This window comes from Phalacrocorax carbo, chromosome 3 (genome assembly GCF_963921805.1).
Source record: "Phalacrocorax carbo chromosome 3, bPhaCar2.1, whole genome shotgun sequence".
In the NCBI taxonomy this organism is placed as follows: domain Eukaryota; kingdom Metazoa; phylum Chordata; class Aves; order Suliformes; family Phalacrocoracidae; genus Phalacrocorax; species Phalacrocorax carbo.
This window is the reverse complement of record NC_087515.1, coordinates 96,484,726-96,499,418: the sequence shown is the minus strand read 5'-3', so window position 1 is coordinate 96,499,418 and position 14,693 is coordinate 96,484,726. Positions and strand designations below refer to the sequence as shown.

At 42.6% G+C, this 14,693-nt stretch overlaps 1 protein-coding gene across 2 annotated transcripts; it reads left to right on the top strand.

Annotated features, from left to right (window-relative positions):
• Positions 1-1,378: 1,378 nt before the first annotated feature.
• SDHAF4 (succinate dehydrogenase complex assembly factor 4) lies at positions 1,379-7,242 on the top strand. Of its 2 annotated transcripts, none has more exons than XM_064447825.1 (3): positions 1,379-1,505; positions 4,094-4,246; positions 6,976-7,242. In XM_064447825.1, exons 1-3 carry the CDS (start codon positions 1,394-1,396, stop codon positions 7,083-7,085), a joined length of 375 nt encoding a protein of 124 aa, XP_064303895.1. In that variant the 5' UTR covers positions 1,379-1,393; the 3' UTR covers positions 7,086-7,242. The 2 variants fall into 2 exon arrangements, with proteins under 2 accessions (XP_064303895.1, XP_064303896.1); XM_064447826.1 differs by lacking the exon at positions 1,379-1,505 and adding an exon at positions 1,566-2,826.
• The last annotated feature ends 7,451 nt before the right edge of the window (positions 7,243-14,693 follow it).

Sequence of the window (14,693 nt, the reverse complement as noted above, 5' to 3'; positions counted from 1 at the left end):
TTTGAGGACCTCATCGTATTTTTAGGTGGAAGAACAGTTCCTAATTAATCTTACTTTGCTGTTTCATCCTTACCACTGCACATAAGCATGATTTTTCATGGATTTGTGTAAAGCTGTTTAGGAACAGAGCTTACTATTCCTTGGTGCCTGCAGACAGCTTCGTATGAGTATTTTTCAAGGTAAGAATTTCATGATAGTTTTTACAGTATTGAGAACATGCATGGTAAGTTCTTGAAGTTGGAACAGATCTGGTTTTCCTTCTTGCTGCTTTTGGGCAGAAGAGCATTTTTTTTCTGCGTGAGCCATCCATTATTCCTCTTCATTCTCTCTGATCTAGAGGCCTAGGATCTTGCTGCTAAAGAATAGGGTTTCTCATTAATTTTCATCTCTAATATCAAATTAACAATGTTATATAAAAACTGATTGAGAAAATGTCACACATAAGGTAGTCAGTTAAATTTTATCACTTCCAGTAGGTAGGCATCGCCAGATGTAGTGCAATAAACTCAGCGGAGTGTTGCTGCTGTTAATCTACGGAGGAGATCTACTTTCTTAAACTCTTCAGACGGGAACACAAAATGCTATTTCAGACTCTTACCTGAAAGGCTGAGTGAAAGTTTCTTCTGCAGTTTGGTACCTGTAGACAGTGTTTTGAATTTTGTTTTATGGGAGAACAAGGTTAGCTGGAGATGTTAGAAGACTGACAAAAAGAACACGTAGCCCTTTTCAAAACATTAACTGGAGCTCATTCACTGGTGCTCCACCCCATAAGCCCAGGTGTTACTTATCCCAGGGTTAGGTTTGTACTGAGAGAGGGTAGTGTCCCAAGCCCCTTCACTGGGTAAACTGGGAAACTGAAAAGATGTGGTCTGAAGTCCCCTGGTTCAGCACTTGAGTGCAGTAGCTCAGTTTCTTGCTTCCTTCCTGGGAGGGTGAAAAATGTCTGTTCGAGTGCAGAAAAGATAGCAGTGGGGTTATGGGGCCGAGATCAAGTTTATTATTAAATTAATAGTTATGATAATTTTCAGGTAACTTGGAAGTTGTACAGCCTTTAGTTTATAAGGATAAACACTAGATCTGTACATCGCTGTGGCATCAGCCTAAATTATCTCACATTCTAAGTTGCCTTTGTGTATTATTTTCATTGCTTAAAAAAAATATATTGCAGGGCTGCAGTATACATTAAAGGAACGGGTCATTTCAGCAGCAAACTCTTCACCGCATGGGAGAAACGACATGCCTTTGCTCTAGGTTTGGAGGGCGAAGAGGAGAGTTACCGCTTATTTTTCGAGCGCCTCCAAGAGCCCGCAGTTCCCTCCATCAAAAATGAGGCTCGAGAGCCGCCCCGCCCCCGCTCTCGCGGCCCCTGGGTGAGCGCCGCCGCCGTTTGGGCATGTGCGGTGCGCTTGCGCTGCAGCGTCTGACCCACCGGCCCGCCCCCGCCGTGTCCCGGCTCGGCGCGGCGATGGCTCTGCGGCTGGTTCGCGGCGCGCCGAGGGCAGCGAGTAAGAGGCGGGCAGACGGAAGGAGGGAGGGGCCTGGCTTCGCCTCTGAGGGGTTTCCCTGCCTCTCCTCCTCTTCCTCAGGCGGGGGAGTTACTGAGAGAGGGGCGGTTACCGGACGCGACTGTTGGTGTTGGGATTGCTGAAGGGTGCCTAAGATGGCGGCGGGTGGTGGGGAGGGTGCGCGGCCCGCGGTGTGATCCTCGCCTCTTCAGCCGACGGCATCTGTTGAGTGCCGAGGGGTGCCGCAGTTTTTGCTTCCCCCGCCCCCCCCGCCCAGGTTTTCTCCATTTTTTTTTTTTTTCCCCTCTACATACTACTGTTCTCTTCTATATTGCAAACCTATTGCTGTCAGACCTCCCTATCAGTTCCGGAGGTTTTCTTTATCGTTGCTGCGAACCTTTAAACGGTAGTGAAATATTAAGCCTTGGTTTAATATTTGTAGAATTGCCGGAGAGAACTTGCAGTGGTCTTGGAAGTGATTGGTCTGTGCCCTTTATGTGAGGAAATTGAGGTGAGCTGTTCATTGAGAAAGCTAGGCTGGAGGACCAATAAAGTAGCCCGATTACAGTCTGTCCCACATGCAGGCTCAGCTTAGGCTGTTTTGTAGGGTTGCAGGTCAGGCCACTTCCTTCTCCAACAAAAGTTGAGAGTTCTGTGATGCTATTGATAAAATATTCCTGAAACAGACCAGTACAGTACATGTTAATAGAAGAGCTGGAAAAAAATGTTACTAGATATTTTTGGGCCCTCCTAGGCTCTATTTGGCTATTAGGTTTGTGGCAAGATTTGGCCGATGCTCCTACCTACCCTGAGCATCCCACTGCATGAGTGGCTTTGTCATGATAAATTGCGGTCTGTGGGCCACTTCAACAAAAGACTGGGTATTGCAGGTGCTGGCTATGAAGCAACTTTAAAGACCTGGGATTTTCAACTTTGGAAGATCAGCTATATAATTAATACACAGGATGGCTTTGTGACTGCCTGTAAAGGATGAAGGAGTCAAAGATCAGTTTGTAGAGTTTGGTTCATTGATAAAGCTGACTGTTCATCTCATCTTTTTCAGAGATACTTAATGTTGAACCTCTGTCACCTCTGTGTCAAGAAGAATGTATGTTGGTCAACAATATCAATTATTGCAAATAGGAAAATGAATTTTGCCTCTTCTCTGCAGACTGAGATAATGGATTTCATATCAGTACCTTAATCTGACTTTTATTTGAACTTGGACTAGAATACCAGCTTAAATTTAATTTTCTAGCTAGCTTATTTTTCAGCTTGCTGATGAATTACAAGATGCTTGGCAGGAATAGAAAGATCCAAGGTATGCAGAAGGATTAGATTCTTCACTGTTGATAGTCCATTACATCATCCTTAAAGTAAGAAAGAAAGTTATTCCTTTGGGGCGTTGGTAACAGCTGGCAGGAGCAATACAGTTTATGTGACTGTAGGGTTTAATGTTAAGGTTGTGGTATTTTAAGAGAAATGAATATGCTGATCCTGGGAATGCAGGTGGCATGGCGGTTGGTGTACATATAGGTGAGTCAAATACACGGTGCCTGAGGAGGTTTCCTGATGCGATCTCTTTAGCAAGGTAGAATAATAGTTCTTAAAAGTCCTTAGCACCCAGTCTGATATAGGGTGGATTTCTGTTTAAACCTTCCTTCTTAAGGTAAGTCAGTGTTGCTTTAGGCATGTGTCCTTAGCTAAAATATTTTTAGAGGGTACTTAATGCTCACTGCGGACATTTGGCTTTTTAACCAAATGCAGAAATATCAGTCACTTTGAGAGATCTTCAGTTTTTGACTTGTTCATGACTCTAGAGTTATTTAGGAGTTAGGACATCTGTGCACCTCCATTTTTATACTACTTGAAAGAACTTTAGGTATGGATATTAATAGGCTTTCTCCTACATTTGTGTTAAAAAAAATGTTAGTAGGACTTTAAAGGAAAAAAGTTTATGCTTTTAATGAAAGTATTTGCATGCAGTTATATAATTGAACTTAAATGTGCTCAGAGTTTGTCCTGCTTTTGCCTACCAGCTGAATTATTTTACCATCATAAGGGAAGCCCGACTATTCTCTACCAACATTCTGGAAAACCTGTTACTAAGGGAACAACGTTTTATTTTTTAAAGCTTTCCTTTGGGAAAGCAGAAGCTTTTTGTGACTCAAAAGCTGTCGGAAATGAGCCAAGACCTGGAAATCAGCAGGCTTTTTGGGGGAGGATAGGACTTCTCTAGGAAAACAGAATGTACTGGTCTGTGCTAGCATAATTACTGTTTAGGGTCTAAAATACAAGATAACAGCAACGATAAGCTCAAACAGTTTAAAATACACTGTTTATGTGAACAGAGTTACACAACTAACACAATTTTGCCTGCATGTGTTTCTAGGGCCAAAAATAATTATCTGTGCTGATTTCTTAGGTGTTTGTGAGTTGAATGTTAAACTAGTATTTGCAGTTTGTTTTCCTGTCCTTCACTCCATGATTTCTGAAGGGAGGGTTTTTCAGAGGTGCTCTGAACAGTCATAGAGCTACTCAGTACTAATCTCTCACATTTATGCTGCATGTGTCCATTTGTTTGATAGAGTCATCACTGCTTTGCAGCTCTCTGAGGAGCACCAGCTCTAAGACAGGAGGAAGACCTGAACCTGCTAAGCAGTCACTTAAGAAACCGAAGTTACCAGTAGGTCGATTTGATGAACCAGAGGAGTCCAGTATAGAGAGGGAACCCCTGGAAAGTAAGTCATGTTTTACAGAATTGAAAGCCATGTTTTAAAGACAAGACCCTGAGAAACAGTGCTGGTGTCAGTTTAAGAAGCAGTGTAGGCATTCAGCACTCTTCAGAGTCGCTTTCGAAGCTTAATGGCTCTGAAAAGTGGCAGGGCAGTGGGCATAAGTTGGAGCAAATGATGTATGATGCACAAAGTTGTCCAAACAAGGGTGGTCAAACACTGTAACAAGTCACCCAGAGAATCTGTGATCCCTTTCCTCTTGGAGATACTCAGATTTGCCTGGATGTCCTGACCTAACATCAGCCTTGCTTTGAGCAGGGTTGGGGCCAGACATCTGCCTAAAGTGCCTTCTACCATAAACCGTTCCATGATTCTGAGAAAAGTAGCTGGTATTGGTCTGTTATAGTAAATGTTGTAGTAAACTCAGGAGGGCACCAGCTACTTTTTATTATCCAAAAGGCCTGTCGTATTTCTTAGTCCACAAAAGATTGCTGACTCATGCTGTATTTCATGGTCAGTCTTCTCTTAGTTTTGCAGGTAGTGTTTTGAAAGCAACAACGGATACTGACTTTACTGAGCCACTAAATGGTGACCCATGAGGCCTAATGATAAAGGTTTTTTCCAACCTAAACGATTCTATGAACTGCTATTTGTGTTGTGTGGCAGTGACCTTAGTGGGGCTGCATTTAGAGAACTTGACAAGATTGAGGCATAGAAACATTGCTGCTGAAGTCACTAGAAACATACACTTTTTCATCAGGCAGGAGAAAGAGAGAATCTCTTTTTTTCCTTCTTTTTAATTAGCTGTCTTCCTTAACTAAAAATGCTAGTCATGCTTTATCTTACTCACCATAGTGTGATGTTCTGTTCTACTGCTGTTCACCAGTAGTGATAACCCATGTTTATCTATTTTGAGGTCTCTAGGACAAGCTTTTTTTAATGTATCAATAGATTACTATGAATATCCACATGGCAAAATGACTGAAAAATTATAGTATCACCACCAAAATGGCTGCAAGCAATTTCAGATTGTGACTCACTTGAGAACCGACTCAGAGTTGTAGTTACTGTGTAAGCAGCTGTTTAATTCTTGTCCTTTTATTCCCAAGAAAATAAATGCCATCACTGCTTCATTTAAACAAATGCATAGTTACTCTCTTTTGCTTTTTGCTTGGGTGTTACATGTTTAGAGTGAGATTCAGGGTTTCTTTTGGCTTTAAATTTAGTTGTACCTGTATAGTTTTTACATATAACACCAGCAATAGTTTGTTAGAATGCTGACTGCCCATTGTGTCCTCAGTGAGTATTAGGAAAAAATGTAAGAGTTTATGCTGGCCATTTGAATTCCCACTGCTGCATAGCTGTCATGGAGAAATCTTCTGAGCTTCTGCATCTGCTGTCAGCACACCAGTACTGCTCCGATATCGGGGTGATATCTACAAAGCAGTACTAGACGCATTTGCACTCCTTGGACTGCCAGAGGTGCTCAGATACTGACATCGCCTGTCCTGGTCCGCATGTTTAAACAAGTGTCCCAATATGTCATTCTGTATAGCCTGTAGCTACATGAGCCTCCCTCCATCACTGTCCTCCTTTTTCCATGCTCCCCAGGATTTCTGTTGGCTTTTCTCATTTTCAGCCCTGTCCTCATTACTTGTCTTGCCCATCAGGGCTGAGTTAGGGATATGGCTGAGGGAGCCATGAGTTATGCGTATATATGGGAGGCTCTGGAGAATCAGTGTGGCAAGGGGGTTTGTGGGGTGTGGCGAGCTTCAGGGAGCCCTGTGGTCTGGTGCAGGATGAGAAAACGCCCAGCCTGGGATGGTGCTGTGACAAAAAGCACTTCATGGCTTGGTGATGCCCAGTGCGACGGCCGTTGCTCAGCATGGGTGGCCTGAGTTACTACTCTTGAGGGAGGGCCCTCAGTAAGGGAGCACCGAGTAGCATAAGGATGTTGACCTTGAGGAGCAGGAAGCTCTGTGGTGTTCAAGTAGGTGGCGTAAGCTAGTAGGGTGCTGGGAATAGAAGCAGCACTGCTAACGTGTAAGGATATCTCTCTTACTCTCACTTACTGGAGAGGTTGGAAAATCACATTCATACCCCTGCTACAGAAAGTATTCCTCTCCTGAAAGGGCGTGACAGTGACCTGGCGAGCTTAGGTTAAGTTTTAGAAGGCAAAGCGTCTAATTTAGCTATTTAGGGTTTTATAGTACCTCCAGCGATTGAGGTACCTAGTCTGGTGTTGATAAACACCAACATGCTATTCCTTGAAAAAACATACCAGTGTCCATGAAAATGTAGTCTTTTAAATAACAGAATAATTATAAAATCATGGCTAAAATTCTAAAATTAAAACCTGAATGGTTACAGACTTAAATAAACACAGGAAGTGACCTGGTGTTTCAGATGTAGTGACCATGTGTACAGCATGCCTGAGTGGCGCAGGTTATTGCTGGGAGTAACGAGAAACTGTGGTGCTTTAGTGCCTTTGGATATTGAGTTGCGTTTGCATTTGCATAACTGAATATGATAATATATTCCTGACTGTAGTCACAAAACTCTGTGAAACTAATGTTCTATGACTCTGGGAAATGGTTAACTCAAGGTTGCCTTTAAAAACAAAAGAGAATTGATTTTGTATTTGAAGATTAAACTGAGGCAAACATAGTAGATGGTGACATCTTTATATTTGTCAATATTATAGGCATTTCAATGAACTTTCCCTGTCATTTTAGAATTCCCTGATGGAATCAATCCTGCTACAAAAGAGAGGGGTGGACCTAAAGGCCCTGAACCTACACGTTTTGGAGACTGGGAGAGAAAAGGACGTTGTATAGATTTTTAATATATAAAATATCTGTGTCCCTAATAAAATATTTCTGGCTGTTGAAAATGTACAGAAAAATTCCCGCTGGATTTGCTGTGAAGCTTCTTGTTTCTGTCGTGCTTGTGATGAATTTTCTGAGAGATACTGTGTAAATAAACATGATGCTGCAACTCAATTTCTGGAGCTGTTATTTGCTCAATGTACGCCTGATCTTGAATGCTGTTTACACTATGCAAATACAAATGCGAGTTCACTGATGTGAAACCGGTAGTCAGGATCTTACTGAGATGTACAAGGGCTTGGATATCTCTACGTATTTAAACATTTACGTAGTGTCTTAAAAGTGCTGAGCAACCTTTGCAGTTCATGAACCTAGATACTGTTTGTCAAAAGTACAGCCATCTCCAAGGAGATCCGTGCTTGGCTGATGGCCTGTTCAGCACAGGATCTGTTGGTAGAAGCCCCCTCATCAAGAGCCACCCCCTCTGTCTCTGTTAGGGTGGGCTGGGGGTTCTTTCCTGTGTGTCCAGAGGGGATGGAAACGCCATTTTACTTCGTGTCAGACTGACGGGCTGTAAATGTCATGATGGAAATGGAGGCTTAATTCTGAGAGGGTCAGCTCATGATTGCAAGTGGTGTTAGGGGTGCTCTATATGCAGTTTCAGAATACTGTTCTTTATAGCCTAGCTGATTGCGTGCTATTTGCGTTATCTTCTCCTTGACAAGCGGAGATGTCTCTGAAAACTGGCTAAATGCTGTCTGGCGAAAAATAACATTACTTTCTGATACCTTATGGTCAAATGGGACTCGTTACATTAGGTGACCCCAATATTGCAGGTCTTAAAACTAAGTTATCTGGCATTGCATTAAGTATCTTTCAGTTAGACTGAGCTTAGTTCTGCATTCAAGAATTTGCCTACTTGTAAATACTGTAGTAGAGTGCAAATCTACCACTGTGTGGGTACTTAATAACAAGAGTAAACTGTCATTATTAAAATATGTGAACATATGTGCTTTGTATTTCTGTGCAAGTTCTTTTTGATAGCCTAAACAAGTGGATCTTCTCTAGTCTTCAGTTGTAAATGTTTTCTTCATCCCTTTGTGTTTCCTTCTTGGTGTTTTGCTGCTTTTTCAGCTGTCTCTTTTACTTTACACGCTCCAGCTTACCTGTTCACACTTCCTATTGGCTGAGTTTGCCCCAGTGCCACAGTGTGCAATAAAACCAAATAAAAGTTTCTTGGAGAGTCCAGGACAGTCTCCCGCTCTATGGCCTACGTTTCTTTTTCCCATATGGATGTTTTTGCCTTTTGCTATGCCAAAGCAAGTTGTACCTGAATGAAAGTCAGCTTTGCTTCATGATTTCTGTTCTGCATTACTCTGGCTCTCTGTAAGAATGCAGGGCTTTGCCTTTTGCATGATTTTAATGGAGCATTGAAGTGTGTTAGTCCTATCCCAAATCTGTGCAACCTCCCTAAAACTCACCCAGCTTGTACCCAGCGGGGAAGCTGCTCACTGAAATCTGCCAGTTTGTATACCCAGGTTGTATTTTATTGACAGAGTGTCATAGTAGGTGTGAGTCAAGATGCTTGACTCGCTGCAACGATGCCCTACAAAAGTACTAAGTCTGTTCTGTTAGGCTTATCAACGAAATATCTTGCCGAAAAGCAAAATGATGTTTACTAAAGCCTGTTTTTCATAGATGATGTTAACTAGTGGTAATTACGTTTTGAACCTTCAATCTTCTGTAAATTTTAATTCTGCAGCATGGTTTGGGTATCGGAAAATTGATCTGTGTTTATACCTGGTTCATTCTAGTTGCTCCTTGGTAGTGCGGCAGTGGTGTTATCCCAAAATCTATCGAACTTTTCAGTTACCTAGCGACATGCTGGGTCAGCTATCTTTAGTATATGCTGTTTATTAAGACACTTCTAGTAATGATTTGCCTCTTCATTTGCTTGTGGTTGGAAAATATTTCCTCACACAAGACACCACCTTTTCGAAGAGGAAGCAGAAATTTTAATTGGAAACTTCTGTCTCTTCTGGATTGTTATTAATAGGCTTAACATCTTACTTAGCCAAGAGACAGTAACAGTACCATGCTTATTTTTGAATTCTAAATCTTACTCTCCTTATCCGTGGATTTTTGCATGAGTTCATTATCTGCTCTTACCAGGTTTACCTTTCCCAGCACATGCTCCAGGAATGTTTACCTAGTTCCACTTCTTGGCATTCCTGACTTGCAATTCTAATTGCTACCTTCAGCACAGACTGCGGCTGCTGTCCTCTCTGCCTGCAGAATTGCACCTTTTTCATTTAGCGTGTCAAGAACTGGTCTTGCTTTTCTATGGTTTTCTTTATATTTCAGTTAGTTCTCTTCAGTCTCCCCCTGCTTTGCTATCAAGGGCTGCCCAGGCCTCTGCTTTCCTGCGGGTGATGCCTGCCACTGTCGGAGCTGCAGGCGGTTGTTTTTGCTGGAGCTCAGGCGGGTCCTAGCCACTCCCTGCCCGCAGCCATGGAGCACCTGGATTTGGAAGGTGCTCCTGAGAGCACTGTCGGTGCCAGCACGACAGAGTGCTGCACAAGGGCAGGAATTTTGCCTTCTTTCAAAAAGTAAAAAGGTTCTTGCTGGCCAGTGTAAATAGCTGTCAAGGAGCAGGCGCTGAGGAAACAGAGGATACCACTTCAGTCTTACGGAGCTTGTTAGGTTCCTCTTTGCTGTCTCCCAGGTCATGCCAGCAGCTACCAAATATTTGCATAATTTGGTGAGGGAGTGTGTCAATAAGAGATAAGAAACTGAACATTTGGGCAAAATAACATGTAACAGCCAAAGAGCAAATGCCAAGGGGCTGTTTTGTGTGGCCCGGCAATCTGGCATTTACCAAAATGAGGCATCTTGGGCTCTGGTAATAATTAAGTGCAAAGCAATGTCCTGTGGTGCTGCAAAATTGCTTGTGGTATCTGTCAAAACCAATCATGGTTTGAATGCAACGACTGATACAATGATATTGTAGGGCACAAACAATCATTTCTGGTTTGTTTTCTTGCAGTGTCTGCAGTTAGGAAAGAAGCACTTCAGCACTTTTCCGGTGCTGTCTTCCTGCTCTTTCTGGATGATTAATATTAGCCATTCATGGGGATACAGCATTAGGGTAAAGTGATAACTTGTGGTATTAGCCATTAGATTAGCCACAAGTATGTTTTTATCATGAATACTGATTGAATCTATTTTTGTGGCTCTTTTCGTTAGTGTAACAGTGGAAAGCAGCAGGGTTGTATCCATTTTCTGTTCTCTTAAATTTCTGGGAGACAAAGGAAAATTGTTCTGCCTGTGTAAGCAAATTCTTGTAGTGCTGGAGGATGCTTGCTGCTCTGGTTTGTTTTCTTTACTAAAAAGCTCTATGTTGCATTTCTGCAGGAGGTTTTCTTTTTTAAAGTTAAACTTGTTTCTGCTAGTTTGCATAGATACGTTTGGTACATTATTAAAACTGAAGCTTTAATTGTTGGAAGGAATCGTTTTGTAATTATTACAAAATACATAAAGTTGCACTCTACGATAAAATATTTGCTATATATTGCCTTGTTTGGAAAGTATATATTTCAGTGCTGATTTTGCTAAGCTAAAATGCAAGGTTTATTATATAGTTGAATCAGAGTTAAATTACTCTTTATGGATGGTAGCAGCTGTTTGTAAAGGAACGTAGGATGTTCTAAAACTTTCCTACTTTTCCAGTTGACTGCAACAAATGATCACAAATTCCAGCGATCTGCAGTGACAGACATGTTACGTGCCTCTTTACGACACTTATTTTGGTATTGTTATTTAAAATGGCCCACAATGTCTTGTTCTGAAGTGTCAGGAAAATAGCAAAACTGCATATTCATTTACAAGAGAAGAGGATTTGGAAGTCCTGTGAGTTTTGTTGTTCAAGAGTCACTACCATAGCACTGAGCACATCAAAGCATAAGGAAATTATTGGAGATGTGTTTCTGTGTGCTGGTTGTGATCAAAACCATAAAAATCTGTGGTTGTTTTGATGCTTTTATAACATGCAGTATGAAAATACCCTTGCTTAGCGGGTGGTTGGTGTTCTACGTCAGACCGGCTGAGATATGCAGTCTGCATCCTGATGTCGGCATGCCCGTGCTCCCTCTTGCACCTTGGTAACTGGTGGGGGGGTAGTCACATGTCATCTCCCCAAGCACTTCTGTTGCAGAAAGGGTGGCACAGTAGAAATCAAATCATAATTATTAAATTAGGTTTTGGCAAATCCTGAGAAAAGAGCTCTGTTTAAAACAAGTGCTATGAAGAGCAGAACTAATGAAGTTCGGTTTCCTGTGAATGTCTTATACCTCTGGTAGATCCAGTGTCTTTCTCTGTGTTCCCTTGTTGATTGACATTATCTCCACCAGGCAAGAGACGGAGCATCTTTCTGCCCACCTTTTCCCCCCAGGGGCATTATTTGGAGCTCTTTCCCAGCCACTGATTTTCACAGAGCTTGCAAGAACTTAATTACCTGGGATACTCTTCTCTCCTTGACACCTTTTCAGAATAGGTTGAAGTTACTCACTGGCTTCTAAAGTCACAGGGCAGCATGGATATTGGCCCTCCATCCTTTGGAAACCAAGCTGATGAATAACGTTGACCGTATATATTTTCTTCAGAAATATTCAGCATCTCTCTGCATTTTTCTACTGTGAGAACGGACTTATCTTTTTTTTTCCCCTCAAAGAGCATCAAAAGTATCAACTAAAGTTTACAGCAGTAAGGCTTTGACATGCGTTTTCCGGGCATTAAGTCTCCCAGTCAGCTATAGGCTTGGGTCTGTAAAAAGTCACATATTTTAATGTTGCCATTTTTAGAATTAGTGCATTCAAAGAAGCTCTTTAAGGTTCGTCCTTAACAAATTCATTTATAATAAAGCTGACATACCTGGCCATCAAAGCACAGTTGTAATTTTCAGATGTTAGTCTCTGACAAAATCAGGTGAACTATGAAGTGAGCTGGTGGTCAGGTTAGTTCTAGAAGCCAGATATTGAACTATTATTTACACTGGGACTGACTCCTCATCAGCTGCTTTAAAATCAAGTGACTTACCTAGCCATCTGTGCTTCATAATTAATTGTGATGAAGGGAGGTGCCTCTAAAAAGTAGTCCATCATAGCACAGGGAGATGAATTCTTCATTACAGATGGTGAATGGGTGGAAGCTTTAAGTGTGTCCTCTCCATTAACTTTAAAGGCTGCAGTAGCTCTTTTAAGCAAGATACCATTAGGTAGATCAAGTTGAATGTGCCAGCATTGTGAGGGTGACAGCAGAGAAGACGGGGTGTCAGTGAACATGAGGTGTGAACTACTCACTTCCTTCTCAGAGGGAGGGTTGCAGTGAGGCAAGGGGACCTCCAGTGCTTTCACTGCCTGCACCCTTCCCAAATGCCACCGGCAGGGAAAGGGGTGTACAGGGCCAACTCTTAGGCACCTTGTAAAATGGGAGCTTGCTTCTCTTAAAATGAGAGGAAGAAGGCTGAAGCTAAGACTTTTTCAATTCCTTCTGCCTGTCTGCCTCCCAAACAAATGCCTAAAGCATGATACAGTCAAGAGGGTAACACTGGATATATTTATACCTGCATGACAGCAAGTATTTCAAAGCAAGGAATTTGAGGGAGTTTTTTGCCTAATAAGGAAAGGGTGAAATGCGTCAAACTAACAACTAAGCTGCCTTCATCTGATGTGCTGCTGAAAGAGAGGGAGCCAATATCAAGATAAAACCGTCTGACTAGAAAAAAAAAATACAGATATTTGCTCAGCAAACCCTTTGTCTGACTTCCTCGTGAGAGGTTAGCGAACAAAGGATGGTGTGTTTCCATTTGAAAGCTGGGGAAAATTTCTCTGTCTCCTAGAAGATAGGCAGCAAATGTTGCTTAGCTGAGGGAACATCCCGCTTTTGCCCTATTTTTTTCCTCCAGGTTTTTCACTTGGAAGTTCTACAGTATGTCTGTGTGATCTTTAGATAGATTTTTTTCTTTTTTCCCCCAGATGTTTTTCTTGAGATAAGACTGCAGTATAAAGACAGGTAACTCTTTGGTCTGGCAGGCATATGGCTTCATCCTCCCTGTATATGGTGATGTCATTTTTTTTCCGCCTGCTAATGACAGCTACAGCTATTTTTGTGTTAAATTGCATGTTGTTTAATCCGGCTTTTAAGTTTTGCCATCCATAAAGCCATTTTTTGATAGGTACCCTTAGTTCCTTCAGAGTAGTAATGGGATAGTTCACAAAAATTAATCACTAATTGCAGATGTTTCTCCCTCCTTTCTCTGAAGGAAATCTTTTGATTATTTGTATTTTCTGTGTGAGGATCTTGTTGACAGTCAAATAAAAAAGATAATCCCCGTGGGCTGGAACTCCTCCTTTCCTGAGTCTCATCCAACTGTCACTTTCAGGTTCATTAGTCTAGCACAATGAAGCTCTTGTGGGACTTCAGGGATCACTTAGGCGACTTTTACAGGCTTAGTATGCACAGGGAAACCCAGTGCGAAGGTAGTACAGGTCTGACGGGCAGGTACGTTGTTGGCTCACCTGTGAATTACTGTGGGTAGAAACATCTCTTAAATGGCACAGAGCTTTGGGTAAATGGGCTTCCCAGAACTTAGTGACATCATCAGTGATGCGCATGCCTGCTATGCATGATGTCAGCTCAGATGCTGGACCTGACCTTCCCATTTGAGCACTGATGCAGTTGCCTGGAATAGCGCAAGGTTGATCTCTGAGCTGGGCAGTTACCTTCTGGTCCTATTATGTCGCCTCCACTTTGAAGATAGGCTGGGATTTATTCCTCCTTAAGAACAGAGATCTCAAAGAGGTGCCTGTACCCGCCACTCTGTCAGGCGATGTCCTCTCATCCCCTCTCTCAGGAAGACCTCTGAAGGGGGAGCCCCTGGCAGGGAGAGGCTGGATCACACGCTGAACAGGTGCAGGGGGGCAGGCAAACACACATTGGGCAGCTGACGACCAGGTGGTCCTTCCTGTAAAACCATTTGTAGTGAAGCATGGATAACACCGGCCGTATCAGGGAGGCCTGCTGTGCTCCACAAACCCTGTGCGAGCAGGAAAAATGGAATAAGCACAATTTGTGCAGGGATCATGGTGCTTTGCCGGAAGCCAGAAAGCATGACAGTACAGGGATGGAAGGGAAGAAGGAGAATTTCATTTCCCTGTATTATTGAAAATAATGGGGGGGAATGAGATGCCTGGAGCATCACAGTAGCGTGCTGTGTCACTATACCTATTTGAGGTAACTCTGTGTGTGTGTATTACTACTCAGTTGTTATATATTGCATATATTTAAATATTTGTGTCTTCAAAGGCCTCATTTTGTCTGTTTTCTGGCCCACAGCCTCATAGTACTACTTTGGGGCTGAAGAGAAAAAGAATTTTTTGATTGTTGCCACAGTGGCAGCTTAATTGTGCTGGGGCAAATGGGCACCTGAGCAGGGAGAGGTGGACACCTGGAAGGGGGTCACAGCCATTCACCAAAGGAGCGCTGCAGGAGCCTCCACTGCCTGCCCTGTGCACACAGCGCAGGGGTCCATGTGCACTTGCCGCAGCGAACGGGCTAACCTTTGCCAG